This window comes from Nesoenas mayeri (genome assembly GCF_963082525.1).
Source record: "Nesoenas mayeri genome assembly, chromosome: 10".
In the NCBI taxonomy this organism is placed as follows: Eukaryota; Metazoa; Chordata; class Aves; order Columbiformes; family Columbidae; genus Nesoenas; species Nesoenas mayeri.
Window position 1 is genome coordinate 12,785,701 of NC_137560.1, and position 22,550 is coordinate 12,808,250.

Here is a 22,550-nt window from a genome sequence, read left to right on the forward strand (position 1 = left end):
TTAATAAGTAAAATGCAGGATTCAAATAGCAGCATTGAAGTAGCAAGAACTAAAAGGCAAAAAAGTCACTGCCCTCAAACCTGAAGGGGTTTTAATGCAGGAAGAATTGCTGTTGGTTGCAGCTATTCCATATGGGGAAAGAAGCTGAGATAACCAGTGATGTCAGGAGATAATCTTTTAGATCTTAATGATTTGTTTGCTTGTGTCATACCCAATAAATGATGGACATGTTTTAGCCCCTCAGAGAATAATAAGGGCCCCTAAAGAAGTACAAACTTCCATGTCCTTTAAATAATGAAATCCAACTTTCCTGTAAACCTATATGCTTCATGCCCAAATAAATTCTAGCGCTAATCAGGCAAGGAACTGCATAGGTGATACTTAAAATCAGTGACTTCTGAGCTAGAGCAGTTGATGTTCAGGCTGCACACAATGTAGAGCTGTTCATCATACCTCCGTAATGCGGTGGAGGACCGCAGAGTAGAACCACTCCTTGTCCTTCTCTGACTGACACTGTGCTTCTGGTTTTCATTTCAAATTTTTCAAGATCTTGAGAGAGAGAAGGAGAAAACAAGACCCAGTTATTAGGTCAGATTTATTCCTAACTGTACCCCAAGCCATGCAATGATTGTGTAACTCAGAAGCATATTTACATGTTTTAATGTAATATAATCTTAGTATGTGGATTGCCACACTGTATGGAAAATTAGCTCATCCAATGTAGTATGTAGCACTTTGAAAATCATGAAATAACCAATTGTGAAGAAGTTACACCCTAACCCTGTAAGTTTATATTTACAATTCCTAACTGCAAAGCCAGTGTATTATTCTACGGCTTTTTCTAGCTTTTATTTTTTTTTGAACTTATTTGATTCTCAACCTACATGGCTAGGGAAAAAAAGTTGTTTCCTTTTTTAACAGAAGTAAAAAGCAGGTATGCTCCTCTGTATATGAAAGTGATAATTAATCAAGACTCCCACAGAGTGTTTTAAAATTATTATTAAAGCATGTTGTATTTTAATGAGTCTGTTCTGTCCTGAAGCTGGCTGCAGCAAGTGGATATATTTTAATTGACTTGAACAAACTTTAGCACTGCTTGTGAGGGGGAGAGGGAGGATGGAAGCAGGAAATTGTGATGGTTTAAGGAAACCTCCTGTGTAACCATGTCCATGCCTGTCTCTCGTCTGTGATTTTTAAGGCTATGAAGTTGTGGGGTTTTTTGGGTTTTTTTTTTGGTGGTGGTTGTTCATTTGGTTTTTGGGTTTTTTTTACTAAATCTAACACCACACTGTATCTCCTCTGCTTTCTGACATTTCACTGAGATGTGTAAGTATTATCAGTCTCATTCTCTTTAATTCAATTACAAAATGTGATGCAACAGATTTACTTTTTAAAAAAATGATTATTTACTCTTTGGTCCAGTTCTCATTCTCATGAGACTTACTAATTTTGTCAGTGTACTCTGGAAAAAGATTGTTTAAAATACATTCAAAATGGTTTAATATAATAAATAACATCAGCTTCCCCTTAAAACTCTTTATACTGTAGTGTTGCAAACTGCTCGCCTTAAGCTTATTTACCGTGTTACAGACTCTTGTTTCAAACAATTGTTCCATTTTTCATCAGCTGAATCTGATCCAGACTTCAGTAGGGAGAAACAGTTCTTTTTGGTCAAAGCAATAATGATTACTACCTGTACAGGCTCAGCTATTTATGTCAATATATCAATTTTCGCCCCCATAGTTGAACTTTACACAGCTAATTTTTCTTTTCCTCCTCTTCATGTCCTGTATATTGTCTCCTACGAAGACATTGTCTACTCTGAGGTGACTGAATTGAATTAGGCAGCTGTAGCACCTCCTCACGCTGTCATAGCTACAGTGGATAGTATCTGTCAATACACTGAGAAAGTGTTTTAAACTCTGATGTTCTTTTAATTGCCTGCTGGCTAGATCTCTGTCTTGCAGTCTGCATAGTCTGGAGGGACAAAAGACAAAGGCCTGATAAAAAAAAAATTACTTTTTTCCACCTGTAATACTAATTGGAAATTAAATCAGTGCATGGTTGTAATATGACCGACCAGATTTTGGGTTCATACTTACAAGGTACTTATTGGTCCAGTCTCTAAATGTGTGGATTTCCTTACTTGTTTTCAAAATTCAGTCTGAGAAAATTAATCAACTTTCTTCTTTTTGTTTTCTTTCCTGTGGATTAAGTGTTTTCTGAGAAAGAAAAGGCCAGCACAATATATTGTGTGGAAAACTGGCCCCTGGGCCAGATGCGAAGACATCACCTGGGGATTTGGTTGGGTTGCCTGCCCTGGGGCTTTGTGTTCTGAGAGGAGTGAGCTTTGTATGGGGGGAAATCCTATTTATTATGTCAAATAGAAAAAAAGATTGGAAAGGTGCAAAACATTCAGATCTCTTAGGATTCAGGCACTTGATACAAAAATGGTCATATTTCCCTTTCCTTGAGCTGCTAATACAAAGCCAATTGTGCAGTTTCTACATAAAAACTGAGTTTAAAAAAAACCTCTTGGGCAGTATGGAAAATATATGTAGTATAACTAATGGTTTCCAATGCTTTCTGCTAAGGTAAATCAGACCTACTTTTTTGTTGAGAACAAAATTTGACTTATTAGGCACCCAAGAAAGGAGTGCAGTGCAGCAGTAGAAAAATGGTTTCATGGCAATTCAGGATTAACTATATAATACTTTACTCTGAAATTGGAATAGATTTTGAAAAATAATAAGTTGTGGCTAGCAATTTTTAATTTAATTGCATATGTCATGGTATCATTTTTACTGTATGGAGGCACATAAATGGCCATTTAATCTCTTCCTCTGGCCCATGACAGGCAAAGGCATCTGATGTCCTTAATAGATACTTATTTAACCCATTGTTAGAGACCTCTAGGGTTAGACATGTTTTTAGATGGCCCATTCCAGTGCTTGACTCTGAAGTCTTCATCATGCTGCATTTTTAGAGGCTCCCACTCCCCAAAAATTTAGTAGCCTAAACAGGAATAATCTTTTTTCTGAAGTTGATTTTGATAAATAATTGTAGAAAATAAATTTAGGCAGTGTCTCTCTCTGTAATAAAGAATCATTGCATATTAAAACAAACAAACAAAAAAACCCCCAAACAAACAAAAAACAAACTCTGAAAGAACAAAACAAAGAAAAATGAGTAAAAATAACTCATTGTGGAGTCAGTCTTCTGTCACCATCTTTATTGGACCTTTTCTCCAGGCAGGCAGCATCTCCTATGAAATATTATGACACCTCATTTAGATGAGATTCAGTAACGAGTTATAAAATTGTCTATCATTGTTATGTAGCCCAGAGTGATAAAGAAAGAGGTAGACCATTAGAAATGATGTTTCTTTTTGCTGGAAGCAATCTCTGTGCCCAAAAGATTTTTGCATCCATTCTTCTCTCAGGGGGGTGGCGGTGGTATTTTCAATGATTAATTGCAATCTAAAATGTGTTAAATATATAAAGGAAAAAACCTGAAGATGAATATAAATGTAGATATTCTACTTTGTTCTGGTTATTCTGAAAATCTGGCTGTTACACCTTGCCCTGAGCAGCCATTTACACAAACAAAACACAACCACTCAGTTCTTCCAGCTACTGTTACCTAGTATAGCTTTATAACAGAACATGACACAATCTAATAAAACATAATGTTGCCTGTCAAAAAGAGTATCAAATAAGATCGCTAAGATCGGGTGTTTGGCACACATTTAGATTGCTAATATGCACTTAGGAATAATATGACTATTTAACAGATGGTATATTTGCTAACTTCAGTGTTTCTGCAGAGTTCTATAAATAAATTATCACCTAGTTCTATATAATTCCTTCCATTCTTTGTCTGTCTTGATCTCACTTTATGAACATGTTCCCTCGCACTGCATTGCTCTCTCAGCTGCAAACTTTAACAAAAAAAACCAACTTTTTTCTAGCACTGTGCATGTTGGTAGATTAGTATTGGTATAGCACAATTAATCAGTTGGATGTGATAATGAGGTCATGTAGGCTAAGCAACATGCTTAGGTGAACAAGTGATTCTTCACAGTGAAGAGTAGAAATATATGGACTCAGCTGTGTGTGGCAAGAAGTCATTTTCAGTTGGGAACATTTGCAGACCTAAGCAAGAAAGGTATGTGCTCAGAACAAGCAAAACATATGGCATTTTGTGGAGACTAAATTAGAGAATGACAGGGCTTTCTCTGATGTAAGTGGGAATATTTGAGGTGAAAGAGGCTTTTTGCTCTTTACCAGGCATGAAGGAGAAAATGGAGAGAAGGAATGGGCCAGAGCTTTTTTCTAGTGCTGTAAGTCAATAGTACCCCACTGGGGTTAAGGAAGTTATGCTGATTTATGGCAGTAAGTGATATGGCCTGCAAAAGTTTTCAGCATAGATATTCAATTACAATAAAAAGGTGGGAAAAAAACACAGTATTTTGGGGTAAAGATGATTATTGATATAGCTTTGAGTACAGAGCTGACATTGAGAGACGGCAAGCAAACCCACAAGCAGTGGGTGAGGTGTTCACTTGAAGTGATGATCTATGGAGATAGATGCATACTTCCTGCTCAAGTACTTGTGTTAATATGCTAATTAATAGGTTTAGCAGCACAGTATTTAAGTGTTTTAAATCCCAGCATTGACATAATTGCTGATATCTTCTAATTTCACCACCACTGCTACCTACACATCTGGTTGTGGAGTTTTTTTTTAATATAAAACTGGCTTAAGTTTTAGTAGTAAGTTTAATTTGCACAACAGAATGTGTGAAGACATGGTCAGATTTCCTTGGATTAGGGAACTACTTTAATACGTCTGATAGGAACAAAAACCCAATCTCAAGTAGCAACTAATTAATTTCAACCTCCCAATAATGTTTGAAATTACTTAAACTGCTCAGGGATAGGTGTAGCATTTCCAAACCAGTCCATTTTAAGAACAAGCACAGGGCATCTGTCTTACAGCAACCAAGATAACTGGGATATTTTAATATACAAAATTGTTACAGATAATTAAGAAAAGTCCAATTTATCACTTTGTATAATTACTAGTGGTTTATCTGAATTAATGTAATTTCATGCTTTCTTGAACTTTTGATTTTTTTGGTAAATGTTTTGTCATTACATAATCCCAAATATTATAAATATAATTATTTGTTATTGAAATGTGCGACAAATGTTAAGGATCTAGTAGTAGGAGCACTTTACAAATTAGCTTTGCTCCCGAGGACAAATCAATAAAATTCTTTGCATTTCCATGTGGCTGTGGCAAATTGTGATATATTGCATCTGTTCCAGTTTCTTCTGTTTCTCTTATTGGCTATGATATATTGCAGTATGATTGGTATCACTGTATGTGATATATCACAACAGAAATGCTCTCACTAGGAAATGGCATAAAAATTACAAGCTTAGCAGTTTTTAAAAGAAGCTCATTGTTATCACTTGCTATAAGCATTTCTAACACCTCTGTTATAAGCTGACAATGTTACCTTCACTTGCCTGTGACTATAATTAGGTGGCTCACAGGTAAGTGTGGGTGTGACTTCGAAGCCTGTTTCAGAGCAATTAGGTCTGTTATAGCCACAGGTAGAAAAACTGGAACTTACTGGACCTTTTAAACAATGTCAAATTCTGGGAAGTCCCATACTTGGCCAGATTTTGGGTTTGCATTTTTTTCACATAGAGGAAGTCCCGAACTTTTGTTGGGCTAAGCCACTTTTAGGTACAGATTGTGTCTGTTGCCAAAAGATTGCGATCATCTGTTCAGACCACTCCTGCAAGACCTCCTGCAATTCTAGCCATGTCTCTTGCTGCTTCTCAGTGTTTTGGAAATATCTTTCTCAAAGTATCTCCCAAAGGGGGATGGCTAATGTAATTTTCTACAACTTTCACTGGAAAACAAACTTTTTTCAGCTTTCAGAACTCTACTAAACTTGCTAAAAAAACTCTGACCGTTCCTTTGTCTTGATAACAGTGTCAATACATTAATCTCTTCCCTTTGCCATCTAATCTCAATTTTTAAATATGTTCTAATTGATTTTCTATGAATTCAATTTTGAGATTAAGAGCAGCATTATCTCTAAGGTGTCTGAAAGCTGCTTAGCATTTCCCATTTCCTGATTTTTTTTTTTTTTTTTGATACTTGCATTTTCCACTAAACACTTACTGAATTCTTCTGCTTCTTCCCCATTCAAAGTACCTTTGAGCCTTTGCTTTGTCAGTGTTGTCACAGCACAGCGTTTGTATAACTCAAAGATGCTTGAGCCGGGATGAGCCTGGGCAACACCTGAGTGTCTCTTTTCACCAGGACAGGTTAAAAAAAACCCTGTAAATTCTCAGTTTTGCTCTGGTTTTCTACCTGAGATGAACACTGCATCCCACCCTGGTTAAAAGAGAAAGTTACTCTCTCCTTTTTCCCTGATTGAAGGCCAACAGGAGAAGCCCCACTGCCATCTTGCCCCTAAGCCTGGCTCCTCTCTGCCCTGATAGAGCAGTCTGCCAAATCGAGAGTGAAAAGCACAGTTGCTGGGTCTTGTCCTTCTCTGAAGCTGCGTATTCAAACCAGGACCTTCATCAGGGCTCCTTTATTTAGTTAAATTGCTTTGGAACTTCTAAGGGGAGAGGAACTGTAATTTACACTTTAGGATCCACATGGGTCCCAGATCTTCAGTTCAGTTTAAATGGTACGAATAGCCAAGCCAGGCACTAATTTTCAAGGTGGGCAACAATAATTTCTGCCACAGCCTGATTGTCTTTTTCAATTAAAGAGTGAAAATGCCCTTTACAAAGTAATATCAAGCTTCTCTAGAGGAAAAATGGAAGGTCACAATGAAATTAAATGGGGAGGAATCCTTAGCTGACTTTTTTTTGTTCATGCACCAAGAAACTCAGTGCGAAGGAACATATGCTGTGAAGCTGTAGTGCTGGTCTGCATCTGGTTTTTGTTTTTTTTTACTTTTGTAGAGTTAGCAGCATAAAACATTAAAGCTCTTTTCTGAACTGAACGCAGGACTTGCACTGAGCAGTAAGTGTTGATGCAGCCTTAGGGCTCTTGCTGTAAACCCCATCTGCAGGCCAGAGGCATATCCAAGGATTTAACCCTCTCAAAGGGAGGAAGATGTAAGAAATATATTTTTAATATTTTATGTTCCTGAACAGTTTTCTCACTTGTCATGGCAGAGTTCATTTGTCACCTGCCATCACAGAGTCACTCTGCTGTCTGCATGAGTTTTCTCCAGATTGGAGTGTTCTTAAAAATGCATTTCTCTCCCTAGTCTAAGTCTCACAGCCCAGATTTGTGCATGCCAGAAGTACACTGGTTTGTCTGACTTACACTGGAGATGGCCCTGTCTCCCTGTGTCAAACTACTTCTTGGCAGGGGTGTTAACTCTTATCCAAAACTGACTTCTTTCTTTTTATTTGCCCATACTTCCAAACAAGCCTGGTTTCCCAGGGTATATGTTGGTTCATGAACTTGTCCCTTCCCTTGGACCTTGACCTTCTTGTTGGCAGTGAGCCGCCATACCCAGGGTCCTGTGGGGAGCCCTGTTTACCTCCATGTCCAGGGTCTTGCTGGGTACCTCCTGTTGAAAACCCCATAGTCCCACTTCAGACCATGAATTCCTCTTTATAATGCTGCTATCGACAATATAATCTACACTTATATGTACAATAAAACAATGGCAAGGAAAAGAGGGCTCTCATGCACCACTGAAAGTGTGTAACAAAATCAGCATGCTCATCCATATTCCAGCACTCCACAAATTCCTGCACAGCCCTTTGGAGATCTTGATTCAGCACGGAACTGCTTCTTGCAGAATTACTTTGGGTTATCCCCAGATGCCTCCACTTTATCTCACTCATTCCAGCTGCAAAGCCATCAAAGACTACCTTCCAACAGGAATTTCAATATTTACCTGAGTGATTGATGTAAAGGATTTTTGAATGTGAATCTTCTAAAGTAGGATTTCAGGTGTGGTATATATTATTAGTTGTTTTTTCAGTGGCATATTTGGAAACAGAGATTTACAGTTTTGTGTGTTCTATGTACCAGATGTGGTTTGCCTACTGAGAGAATCTTTGCCTGTGACCTTATTTCTTCACACCATTGGAACTACCGACGGCAAGCACTGTTCCTCTGTTTTGAACATAAGCTACAGAATAGAGAAGTTTATCTTGTACTTCAAAACCTTTGTATTAGACAGGATCAACCTGCAAAAAAAAACTAATCAACTTCACTATTTTTATATTTAAAAAGCCGGTCATTTATTCCAATAACTTAATTCAGTATTTTTTTCCCTTGAAAGCATCCAACTGTAACTTAATTTTTTTGTCACACTAAAGAATGAAGCAGCTCATGTGGACGTTATGGATGTTTCATTTGATAATTTATTGGGATCTAAGGCATATTGTATGTAATGAAAGCAGAGCAGATAAAAAGAAAATCACCCAGACTGCAAATAAAGGCTGGGTTTATCCTTCAAAAATATTAAATTTTATCTATCAGAATCTAGCAGCTCTGGGACCTATAGATGCTCTGTTACCTACCATATCTCTATCACATATATTGTATTTCCGATAAAACTTGCAATGGGCTGATTTAGGATAAACACTTTTATAGAACTACAGAATAGGAAGTAATATATAACTAAAAGATAATCTTCAAATACTCATATGTTCCCTATTATTACTTTATCTTACTAGCTCACTGTATGTAATGCTCTTTACAATATGTCTGTAGTGTATGTCTCTTTTTGTATATGGAGAATTCCTGTAAAAGAGTGCTAGACTCCTTTTTATAAGGAAAGTTTAAGCAAAACAGCTTTAACAAAGTGTCCTGATAAAACATAGCCTTGAAGGTGGTGTTTAGATAATCTGAGAGAGGTGTTTAAAAACATTTGAGATAAAAATGCAGCTTGGAATTCTGATGCTGCTTGGTCTGCCATGACATTAAATATAAAAGGGGAATGTTGCTACCATCAGCCTCACTTTGTGTGTTTAAAAAGAAAAAGGAAGCCATTTCTGTATTAGACATTAGATGGGCTCTGAGAACACAAAGCAGATTTAGATCTTTAGGGAATGATGGAGAAAGCAAACCCCTTTATTATGTAGACAGACCTATATTTTCTGGTTTTAAGATTTCTAGCTGTTCTTTCTGTCTTTGGGAAGGTCTGGATATTTCCATAATCTGTTCTTATAGTATCTGAACTTTAAAATAGAAATGCTATTGTCACCTTGCCTTGTCCTGTCAGTAAACAGGTGAAACCATTCCAGGCTTACTGCTTCAGCATTGTTGAATGGTGGTTGATGTCTCATGCTTTTCCTTAAGCCTGTGAGAGCCTGTGTGTGCACAGACTTCTGTAAAGAAATAAAGACTGGAAAGCTCTACAAATGTAGAAAGATGAGCTGAACGTAGGTGAGGTCTTGCAGCATTTTTGGTCTTTCAGTGAATAAGCTGCATCACTTCTAGTTGGTTCTCTGCAAATATTCTGCTCAAAGTAGCCTTGAAGGAAACATAGTGCCCCACTACAGAGTGGCTAGAGCAGTGTACAGACCCCTTTCAGCAATGTATATCAGGTTCTCGCCATGCTTTTCCTAATTTTGTGCAAAAACATTGTGAAGAAGAGCAAAAAAGCAAATATGCCTGAGGCTACTGGGTCTGTCCATGGAGAGCATCCATTAAGAAAAGACCTTGATGTAGACTTCCACCATGGGGAACTGCCAGAGAAAGTGCTGAACAGTGGCACAAAGTGTCCATAGCAATCAAAACTGACAAATGAAAGTTCAGTTTCTTTTTACTCCAGGCAGAGTTTTGACAAAATATGGGGTCTGTTTCCAAGTAATAAACTAAATTCTTGGTATATTTATCGTAACTCATTCTGTTCAGAACTTTGCTTTCCACCTACTCATGCATAGGGAGAGGTAGTTACTGCTTTTGTAGTTATAATGGATTCTTTAACTGTGGTTAAAAGTCCAAAAGGCAAATTAGAGCTGTAAGATTTAGTGACATAAGGAGAGATGACAGCAGTATTTCCATCCTCCAGACAGGACTGATCTGCAGGGAGTGTTGCTATTGCAGTTTGCAATTTTTTCTCACCTGCTTATGGGAAGATGCAGATTGTAATGTGTTGCCAGGATCATCAGGAGGGCCAGAAGAGTCTGGAAAGGACACTTTGATATCTGATTCTCCAGATATCTGCAAGCTGAGATATGTTTCTGCATTACATATAAGGAAGCACTTTTGAAAAAAAAACAAGGAGGAAAGCTTAATGCATTACTTTGCATTTGTAGGTTAAAAAATATGTGAATAGAGGCAAATGACTTTACCTGGAGTGTCCCTACAGAGGATGAGGGAATGTAGTAAATGAAGTAAAACTTTGGAGGAGTGTATCTTTGACATGTTTCTGCCTCTCGAAAGCTGAATTCTTCCTCTTGTTTACTCTTCAGTTAACACTTGCTCATCTCTGAGTACCTACTGAACACTAAATTGAGAAGCATATACCTCCTTTTGAAGAAGAAAGAAGTCGCAGTGTTCATTCTTTCAATATAAGCTGCTGGACAGCCTGATCAGTATGTCAGCCCTTGCATGCAGTGATGAATTAACAGCCAGTTTACTTGAGGTGGTAGTTACAATATTTAGCACACCTTTTAGTCAAATACAATGTTAGAGAGGAATTTCTGGACACAGAGTACCACAATACAACCAATCCAGAAGTGTATATGCTGTTTAAACTAAAATTCATGCATGTCCAGACTTTGCAAATTCAGACTCTCTGATCTAACTGTATTGATTTTTCCCATTTTCTGTTTCAAAGCATATACTACAAGTAAAAAGGGTTACGACACTTTGAGGCATGCTATATTGCTTTGTGATGTTTGTGTAATTTGTGTGCAGTCAAAGGTAAACAACATGATGAAGTAATCAGATGAAAAGTGGGCTTTCATGCTAGCTGAGCATCTCACAATCACTCTAACAGGGCTTTGCAAATGCTTAGTCTGTCGTGATCTAGGAAAGACTAAATGAACTTGGTTGCTTTTAACATATTTCACCTGAAATGGTTAAATGCTGATGATGTGCTATTTTACATTTTAGAATTGAAAAACTCTGTCCAGGAGGAACTATTGCCTCTCTTAATTTGTTATTTCAGCAAAACTGTGTCATCCTCTGTCTCTCCGACAAAAAGCATGTGAGACCACTTGGGAGACTGGGATTTTATCCCAGGTACTTCACCACCATCATTCTCATCCACACTGCTATGAGCACCTTGTCACTGGCCAAGAGGAGGGAGGATATGTATATTTAGAAAAATACTATTGAGAGCAAGCACCAGGCAAAACCCCTCAGCACCCCTTTTGAAAAATGCAGGAACACAGTTGCAGCCCCAGATACCAAGGAAAAATCCTTCCTCATGGTTAGCCTGTAGCACCAGGGAAAACTTTTAAATACGGGGTCTAATGTCTCCACCGTGTGCCCTCCCATGTGGTTCAGGACATAATGACTAATCCTATTCATGAATTTAAATTGTTGTCATTGTTTCCTAAAATTCATGATTAATAATGGAGGTCTGAAAAAGCTGCAATCATTGTGACTGTCTATCAGCAATGCCAGAACAATTTAACTGAGAATCTCATTTGAGATCCCTAGGCAACTAGCTGTTTTCAATTAATACTGATTTTTCTGGGTTTATACCCTGGATAGTTATGAATTAGGTACACACATGATTTTTTTCATAGTTGAATACTTCTTTTTTTCTAGTTTGTTTAGTTGCACTCCTGTTTCTTCTATGTATCTATTAATGTCTCTGTTATAGATGTGTAGGAGAACTAAAAGAATTAGTAACAGGCCTGGACAGACTGTTTTACTGCAGCTACTTATGGGGATTTCCCTCAAGATCTGTTGTTTACACACAGTTACTTTTACTTAAAACTGATGGAATAATTAAAACAAATCCCCTGTGTGCCTTGGGATAGAGTTCTGGTTGAAGCCATATTTAAACAGTTCTTTATAAAAGCTTTTTGTTTGTATTTTTTAAGGCATGAAATGCAATTTAGACAGTCTTCATTAATAAAAATAGATTTCTGCAAAACACCTTATTAATATGCATGTGAGTTCGTCTTGGCACCGCAGAATAGGAGAAACTCCGATTTTACTGATCTAAACACTTCTTTAAACTCGGATGCTTTTTTTTCTTCTGTGAGTTTTGAACATGACTGTGATCATGTTGTCTCTGGCTCAGAAGTGAGAGCTGCTGTGTCCTTGGGAGGTGGCTCTGCCGGTGATAGGGCTCAGGGCAACTGCTTCATCGGAGGTGCCTGCTCCGATGTGTATGCAGAAGCAGCAAAAACTGTAACAGTTGGGAAGCTTATGCACAAGCATCTTCATTTTGGTTTGAAAACTAAGTTGTGTGAAGTCTGCAGGGAAACCTTCCATGTCCCCATCTCTTTCTTCAAGTTGACTCTTCCATAGTTCACAAAGATGAGCTCCCCATGGAGCTGACTTTGACCTTCCCTTTCCATGGAGCTGAAGTGTTACTGGTGATGCTGTGTTGGATGTCAAGACTGAACTTAAAGGTGGGGAAAGAACCGTGTGTGTGGCAGCTTGTGACTCAGGAGCCAAGCTCTCAAAACTCAAATCTGCATGTCTGCAGCAGGCTATGGCTGCACCAGGTGAGATCTGATGCCAGTGCTGTTTAACCAGGCTGAAGATCCAGATCAACAGCTCCAGCTCTTGCAAACTGCACGTTAGCTTTTCAAAATGTACTGCTTGCTGGGTAGAAGGAGACATACAGGATTTATAGTGAGCTTTCAACTTTATTTATGACAAAACAAACATTCACCGGGAAGTACAAATAACATAGGACTGCCATCCGATGTATCCTGCTAATGCATTTATGTTCTTTTGCTCTGCTCTCTCGCACTGATGCTGTCTCTCATTTTCAGCCTGTAGCTTTAATAATCTATGTCACTTCTTTCTGTACAATGTTCCTCCTGCAGCTTTCATTTGACAGCTCTGTTTTTAAGAGAGGATAAGCATGAAGCTCCAGCTGAATCTGAAGACATATTTCTAATCTCATACCACATTTATTTTGCTACTTGGAAAGCTCACTATCTTGAACAGAGGAAAAAGTATTTTTCACATATGAAGTTGAGATGTACAATAGGTTTCCAGAGGTGTCATTATTTCAAATTCAGAGTTAGTTACCTCGTAGTAAAAAGACAAATATGCATAAACCCAGTTACTTGGATAATAGGCTTGATTCCGTTATTTATCAGGGTGATTGCAATAATATGCCAAGCAGTCCAATGCAGGGAAGAATCCCATTTTGTTAGGTATTGAACGAAAGTGTCATAATATCAACCTGACTGGATTTTAAGATATAGCCTGAAGTAGTGGTTGAAACAAAGAGGTAAATTGGATGACAACATGAAAATAAGAAATGAGAATAAGTTAACTGTGAAATAAGTGTTTCAACGTAATTTGTTCCACTGTTCTTATCAGGTCATTATAGCATTTTCTATGTACTGTGTTTTTATTTATTGTAAGACAAGCTAAAACTCAGTTTTGCAGTGATGCCACTAAATTGAAGCATTTTCCTGTGTGTTTGTGTTTGCCAGTATAAATGACAACCTTCAATTTGTCTGTTCTCTCTGTTTTACATGGGAAAGGATGTAAATGTCTGTCACTGCTAATGAAAAAGTAGTGTGCCTCTTGAATATGGGATATATTTACCACTATATGGTTGCTGCTGAGAGCTGAGGGATTAAAGCAGGATGGTAGGTATGGGTTTGCTGCTGTGGACAAATAGGACCTGATTTTGTGCCCTGCTCCCTACAGTAACTTTGGGAAGTGTCTTGGTGGGGGTGTGAAAACCAAGTAAAGGAACTGCTTGATATTTAGCCCATTTTGATTGTGGTATATTGGCATGAGACTTTGAGCTCTATTTAGTGAGTTAAAAGCTTCAGAGGGAATGTTTCACCAGCATGGAGGCTTAAAGAACTGATGTTTAACAGCTGAAAATACTTAATGCCATCAAAAAAGTCCATTTTCTGGCAAATAAGCCCTCTAGCTGCTCAGTAGCATTGACTGCATCACACTGGGATGTGTTCTGCCTCAGGCAGGGCAGAAATCACACGTGATTTCTTTCAGGTTTGCATGTCTGAGCACAGACCCCTGGCCTACAGCTGCACCAGAAGTAGGGAGTTGCAAGAGGATGCTGCAGAACCACCTTGCTTTCTGTGGTAAAATGTACTCTCATGTTTATAGATCTTTAGTAAAGTCAGTCTTGTAAAGAAAACTGTGCACTGTGGTGTACAGTTTCCCTTTTCTACAAGGGAAAACTTCCAAAGGATCACATTTCCAACAAGAGCTTGAAGATTAAGCACTTCTGTGTCAACCATCACCTTTCATTTATCTGAGGGCTATCAGGGATGCATTTGTGAATGCAGGGACTAACATGGACCAGTGCCATGAAAAAAAAAAAGGACTTCTTATCAGTAGGACTTTCCCTGTAAGCTTTCTTTCCCTTCAACTCTTTCGGCTTTCTCCAAACCACACTCCTTGCAAAGGGTTAAAACAAGACAATTTTCTGAAGCTAGCTTTGGTCCCTAACCTCCACATGGTTATAATATGGCAATAAGTAATCATGGAAAACCCTAGGAAGGAACTGCAATTAAATGTTATTCAAAGGAGAGCTGCCAAAAAGAGCTGTTTATATACCCCAGGAGCTGGTGCACCAAATTGGTGTGATTCTCTATGGGCTGGGGAAGCAGCCAACAGGAAACTGAAGTGCTTCTGCGAATTTGGAGATAGAATTTTCCATTAAAAAAAAATGAAATCATTGAGTAATATGATATGCTGAGCAATTACAGGAGCCTCTTTTTTATCTTTTTTTCACAGAGAGATATTCCTGGATTTCCGTTTTCCCACATTTAAAGATTTTTTTGTACTTCCTTTGTGTCTTCATTTGAGGCTATTCCTTTTCTTCAGCTCTTTTCCCAGCTCCATTCATGACCTATTGTGGTTTCTTGGGGATTATAGATTCCACAAGCAATTTTGAGTTGGCCATCTATTCTTGCTTCTTTCTAAAATGAGATTTGTTCTGTCACTAAACAATTTTCATCTCCAGGTTGTGAAATAATTTCCCATACAGGAAGGCTGGCTTGCAAAGATATTTCAGGAAAAGTCGGAAAATAATGGATCAAATTTTTTGTTTCCATTTGACCAGCTCTTGGGAATCGAAAACTCTTTGAGAAATTCAGGGTAAAACACTATCAAATGAGATACTAGTGATATACTGTTTGATCAGCTCTACTAAAAGAGAGTCTGTGAACCATCATGACCTCTAATGTCTCCTTTGTACAACCCCTGCGACGTGAGATTTGCTATGAGAAATGGAACAAGATTAATAATTAATAAGTTTACTGGTGTCTGAAATAGCGACACAAGGTTGGCTTTAGATGCATGTTTTATTAATGAGGTTTGAAAACAATTGCTTTCTCCCAGCAACAGACAGCTCAGACCTTTATACTGAAGAAAAAAGAATGGAGGTAAATATCTGGAGTTTCGTTGCTGTTCCCCTCCCAAGGCATTAACAGAACTCAGTCACCACGTATGAACATTGTGAAAAAGATTGTGAAGTTGTGAAGAAGTGAAATGGGGAGCAAGCCTAAAATAAATTTTAAATCATCTCAAGACAACATACATGCTTTACCCAATCAACCTGAAATATGAAACATTTCAGAGCATTGCTCATTTTGCACACTGTGTAAGGAAAAAGTGTTTCATATTCTGCTAATGTGACAAAATGTCAGTGTGGCAATTAGGGGTACAGTATTTTCATTACTCAGACCTCATTACCCCACAGGAAATAGAAAGCCTAACTTTTTGCAACATTTCCCCCACAAATTATAACTACCAGTAATATAACAAAGAAAGCAATGTCTTAAAAAGTGGAAACACCTTTATTAAGTGAAAATAATTATACTAATCTTCCTTGACCTTTCAATTTTCTGAAAGTTATTCTTGGTCATGAGGGCTAGCAGCAATCAGAAGTCTGATTTTTGTTATTAATATTTACTAGGAATAATTTTTTTAAGAATAAACATGGCTGATGTAAGCCAAACCTTTTGAAGAGAATCATCGATGATAGTTTAATTATCCAGTAAGTTACAGTTCATGTACAGAATTAATTGGAAAATAATGCTCTAATAAATATGATCTTCCCAACTTACATGCAAATTGAAGCTTTGCCTTCCTGCTCAGAATTGTTCCAAATGAATTTGTGGCCAGACACTGGTATGTTCCAATATCCTGGTTTTTATGTGGGTTATTGATTGCCAAGCTGCCTCCAACCAACCTGTAGTGATAACTCATGGTAAGATCAATATCTGTACCATTTTGCTTCCACCTTTGAGGGGAAAAAAATCAAATTATGCTTATAATTTACAGAGCCTATTAATATTTATCTTAAATAGTGTGCTGTAGCATACCCATAATGACAAAAATGTAGTTAAATATCACAAAATTATATCATTTTTCACACCAGACTGCTTCCTATATCAATTTTAATGATATCAGTAATTCTGTTATTTGAAAAATCTTTACTGCTTTTATGCTAGTCACCAGTGTTCATCCAAATGTCTACACAAAGTAATTATAACTTATTCATACAAACTAAGTTATCCATCCAGTTGGGAGTATGGTATATGCCTCAACTGCATCTACCTTATTTTTCTTAATATAAATGGTACCTGAATGTGCACCACAGTCCTTGCAACTGATGTCATAAATTTGGTTACAAAAATGATTTGGAGTTATAAATCAGGACAAATTACACTTCAAAGGAGAGATGAAAGGAAAGAGAAGTTCTTATACAACAAGTTTGAGACTCTTAATGATGAGAATGTTGTTATTTTAAAACATGATTTGTCCACGTTAGTCCACTAAAGTAGAAAATGGATCATATTTGTAACACTATCCAGCTATTTACAAATGTCAAAATAAAAATTATATTTCAAAGAAAATAAATATCTGCTTTAAAAAGGGTAATTTTGTGGCTGAGCCTTTAGTCACATCAGGGTTGAATTTTCATTGCCCACATGAGGTCTGAAGGAATGATAAAGGAAGTCAGCTACTGATGTTTGCAAGTTTTGGGCTTGTTTATGCCACACTTAAGTTGTCAGCAGTACTAAAACTACATAACTATGTATTTTCTCCTGATTTTATACTATCATACTCTCTTACGCCTCTATAATTTCTGCTGACCTACATGGGTGTGATGCCTACCCCTCCATAGGATGGCAAGACCACACAAGAGTTGTTAAGGGCTCACTTTGGGTTTGCAGAAGGCTTTATGACAGCGGAAATTGCACCCTCGTTAATTTTCTTGAAGGATCACAGCATAAAAATTCTCTATTTCTTTTTATTTGCAGAGAAGAACTTACAATGATGATAGTTTCTACAGTTAACAAATGGAAGCAAACTTGCACAGTAACTATATTCCTGGAAGATCTGACCTGGGTATGCAGCCCAGTGCTTTACTTCTGACACCCACAGGACTTTCTCTACATGATCAGACTGCACAGGTTGTCGTTTTTCTGGAGGAGATTTGCAAACTACGCTGTCAAATTCAATTCTGTGTTCCAACGGAAATCTTGACAAATATGTACAGAGAAGTGAGGATCCTGACCCTCTAAGTGGGCACTGGTTTTCAAAGATGAGTAATGACTGATTAAAATATTAAATCAATTGACTTCTATGAATGAATTCTAGTAGTGTTAAATAATTTATGTGGGCCTGACAGTCACTGCCTCCTCTTTCATGAATGCATCAACATTAAGAAATTTAGATGCAACAGTGGACTACCAGTAATTCTTCCTACTAATTGCAGATGATTTTTGACCCTTCTGTACGTCTGCTCTGTTATTTTTCTATGTTTTGCTTTAGTTGGTCTAGTTTATTGCTGCTGTTTTGAGATATTTTACTTTTCTTTTTTTCTTCCCAAGGTTAGCAAAATCTTATCTGGTGCCCATCCATGAGCCTACTCTATGAAGCAGTAGTCTGTAATAAGTGTTAGGCTTTTGCCATATTTCAGGATTTATATATATGGCACGTGCAGTCTAAATCTTTCAATTTTCTAATACAGAATAGTCTGGTATTTAGTTTGCCACTTCTCTTTAATTTCAGAATCAATCACTGAAATAACTGCTGTCATCATTACATGGTTCTCAATTAAGCTCTATAATTGTTTTTCAAAACAAATGCAAAGTTGTTGGCTTAGTTGCTGCAAATGAATTCTTCACAGTATCCCCATAATCATTCTAATCACTGTGGTACAATAATTATTAAACTTTGCATATAGATCAGAGGTTCATCTCCTGGTGTGAGATTTTTCCTAATTAATATGCTTACATCACTGAAGGAAGCAAATTAATGAATTCATATGATACACAATGATTTAATGACTTTGTGTGTTCTGTCTACTCCACAGAAATCTGTGAAGAATTGTTTTAAGAAAATTTTAGCATAAACCTTTTAAGGCAGGGATCACCTACAGATTTTCTTGACTTCTTCATGCAACCATTGAAAACTGCTTTCAATCAATTATAGGAAATGCATCTTAGACCAATTGTTTCAGAGCCTAAACTTAAAAAAATGTTGAATTCAATAGTTCCCTAGGAATGTAAGACTTCTAAAATCATATTGATATGTCTAAACTGAAAAAAAACCCACTGTGTTCCATGAATTCATAGGACAAATGACCATATTATGTTTGCTTCAAAATCTAACTTTTTATGGAACACCAGTTATAAAATGTTCCAAATAAATTCTTCATTAAGTTAAAGCCTTTGGGAATATATATGTGGGACCTCCCCTGATTCCCATCTTGACTTAAAGATATCAGGTTAAATGTAGCCTGTTCTCTCTTCTTCTGTTTTCTTAAATTGTTAGCTATTTATCATAACATTTGGATATACTGATATATCAGTATTCTTCCAAACCAGAGGGCTATGTTACATCTTTGATGCTGAACTTATTGGGAACTTCCTTCTAAAGTACACTACAGTCAAACCATTTCAGCTCCATTTATCTAAAGATGAACTTGTAATATATGGTGATTTACTCATTTATACTACTTAATCAATACTTGTGATTTGCTATTCAAATAGTCTCCATCTCCAAGCAAATAAAAATGAGGAGGAATAGAATTTATTAATGAACATGAATGTGTGAGTAATTTGTATTTACAATGCAACTGCAAATTCTGTAATCTGTCTTTAGGGTAATAATTTACAAAAGAATTGTGGAAATGAATTTCTGTCATGTTTTCACATTGGGGGAAAAAAAATGGATCCAGTCAACATCTTCAAAGAAGACACCAGCACATAAAACTTATAAAAATCGTAAGATATTAGAGATCTTTGCAGAATACAAATATTCTTAGGACTTGTTTGAGAAGTATTAATTTGTTTCATTATCTGAAAGCTGACTGTGAAGCTACATACCCACAGGTTTCTCTTCACTTGTCCTCTCTGAGTAGAATTTCTTCTGGACAACGTATCTACTGACACCACTAACCCACCACCACTCCCTACATCCTGACTCATGGCCAAGTAAATCCAGCAGAGATGAGAAAATGGAGCCCTCAGCCTGGACTCACCACTTTGTATAAAAAATACAAAGCATAAGGCATTGGACTTGCAATCCAACACTTACACAGGCTGGTAATGAGCTTCAGAGCAGAAAGTTTGTTTCAGTGAGATAAAAGTGTCTTTTGGTCACCTACAATCTTTTTTTTTTGGCTAAGGAAAATTTTAACTTTGGACATAAATTTATGATTTCTGATAAGTGGGGAATTAACCAGGAAACTTCTGATCACATCTTTAAAGGTACTGTACAGTTCTATGTAATGTCTAAATAGCTATAATTTAATGAGTCCAATTTGTATGATTAATGAATCTGGGAGAGAGTATCGTTCCATAGAAACTGCTTAGAAAAAGGAAACATTTTCTTTCAGAAGATGTGACTTCTTTTTTGGAAATGAAATGTTAAGGTGTATCCTTTTCAGTAAAACTATCAATGTAGGAATGTTGAAGCAATTAAGGAATTAGTAAAAAATTCCATTTAAGCAATATGAAAATCTTTTTGATAATTTAATATACAATATTTTATTAATGTTTTACTTGCCTTTTAAAAGAAGGTACCTTTTGGACTATTAGATTTTCCTGCTGAAAGAGAATTGCTTTCTCCAGCTCTACAGGTAAAATTCTGTAAGTATTACAAAGCATGTTTGGATGTCATCATTGCTAGAAGCTCTTAATTTGCGTTTATCTTTCTCTAATTTGAACTACTTTCTGTGCATATATGATTCCCTGAATACTTTTCCAGCGTACTGCCGTAATAAAAATACATAGTTTTTTAAAATCTTCATTGTGCTCTGTGTTCCTTAGATTATTTACATTCCTGCCAAGTCACCTGAGACTTCCTTGTAATTGGGGGAGAAAAAGACTTGCAAATCCCCTAGTATACAGCATTTCCATAGAGGAAGGAAATAGAAGTTTAAAAACTATTGACTGTGAGCGAGACAACAGAGCTTGAAGGCATTTCTAGCTCTACTTCACTTCTGAGGCAGAATCTGCAGTGAATCATGGGACAGCATTTTAGTGAACAAGTACCCCATAGCAGGGTTGTCATTTGTTTATCAAGGGTATGAATAAGATAAATACATTTTGGGATTTAATGAGAATCTTTCAACAGTTTGATGCAATGATTATGAATGTATTTTATGTCGTTTGCAATCATTGTAGACATTATGCTTCTGTTCCCCTCACTTTTATTTGTCTGTTACAGTTATCTTCTCTGGTATTTTGATTTGGATTGAATTTGAATCTCTTTATTTTTACTGCATCATTCTATATTATGCTGAAATATTAAAATATTGTTATAATGAATAATACTTATGCTGTTCTTGGATTTCTTATTTATTTGATTAATTGACTACTCTGTGTGTAGATTACTGGGAGGAAAAAAACTTGCATGAAAAAGCCAGTTTACATGATTACTCTGGATGCTGAATGTAAACTCAGGAAAAGTGTGATGAGTTAAAACTAAGCAGATGAGACCAAACAGGAAAGTTCTAGATAACTTTTTTTCCTTCCCCTTTCTCCTCCCTACCTCCCCAGTATGGAGGATGGCCACTTGTACTACTCTGAGTTACTTAATGGAAGAAAACTGTGGAACTGTGATATGTTCTTGGTTGGGCTGTAAGCAGGAAAGTAAAATTCATTCCTTAAGTTAGCTGATGATAATCCCTCCATCAGCTGTAACAGAAAATCTCAAGTGGAAAAAATTAATAAATCTAATTTGAAAGGTTGTGTTTATTTACCACCAACGTCACACTGGGAAACAATTGAAATAATGCACCTGATATTATAAACAATTTTGACTGTTTAGAAAAAAAGGTATAATAGATGAAATGGTGTTTATGAGGGTAATTATATAGATCTCATAACATGTTCTGATTTTAAAGATATTTGTAGTCATATTTTTGTTTCCATTGTGAACAGATCTGTGTTCTCCATTACTTCCAACAAAGGAAATTTCTCATTTTTATTACTTAATCCTTAGCCTACTTCAGTTCTATGTAAATCTTGAGTTGTGATTGTTAGACAGAGGACTTCAAAATGAAGTTGCAAAAAGTTACTGTTATATTTAATGGGTCTATAACACTAATATAATACAACACAAAACAAAATAAGACTTTTAGGAAATGCTAAGCATTTTTTCTTTAAAGAAAATGTATTAACACAAATTTATTTATATAAATTTGCTAAATTATAAATTAGTTTGGATATAACTTTATTTCTGTTGTAGTTGTTCTGCATTTCTGTATCAAAGAAAAACCTTGCTGTATTTAGTGCAGTTCTTTTTCATCACTCAACAAAGGATATGATTAAAATTTCATACCGTGCTTGATTTATCTAAAATTGTTGGAAACTTAAATATATGGGCTCAATCCTTATCTGATAAAACTGGCATTAGCTCGAATGAAATGAAAGAAAAGCGCTGAAGACTTCTTGTTCCTTCCAAGTCATGGTGAAAATCTCCCAGGTTGTAAAGGCAGCAGTGATAGTCTGATAACTTCTAACTGACCTAGGTAGTTCAGGATCTATGCTTAGATGTTGATCTGGTCTTACTAGAATAACTGACGCTTTTGAAAATGTCCTTTTAGTACAAAGAAAACAACGAATCTAATTCATGGATGGAAAGAAAGCATTAGAAAATTAAAGAGAAAATAGGAATACCAGATATACATCTGGAAGATACTTTGTAGCTCTCCTGCCAAATAAAACCTGCTGTCTCTACTACTTGTGCATGTGAGAAGTCTACTGTTGGAATGCAAGAGCAAATAAATTTATAGGTCTCTGAGAAAGCTGCCTGTATGAATGGATGCAAAGAAGATGGATGGATGAACTGGACATACTTGAAATTCATGATACTAACAAGTGGATGTT

At 36.6% G+C, this 22,550-nt stretch overlaps 1 protein-coding gene across 1 annotated transcript in view; it reads right to left on the reverse strand.

Annotated features, from left to right (window-relative positions):
- CNTN6 (contactin 6) overlaps nt 1-22,550 on the reverse strand; it is a gene marked incomplete at both ends in the record, with an annotated part of 113,624 nt that overhangs the window by 63,442 nt on the left and 27,632 nt on the right. The window contains 2 exons of the mRNA XM_080350247.1: nt 454-549; nt 16,269-16,444. Coding sequence (XP_080206373.1) covers nt 454-549; nt 16,269-16,444 — 272 coding nt within the window. The remainder of the gene's footprint in view (nt 1-453; nt 550-16,268; nt 16,445-22,550) is intronic.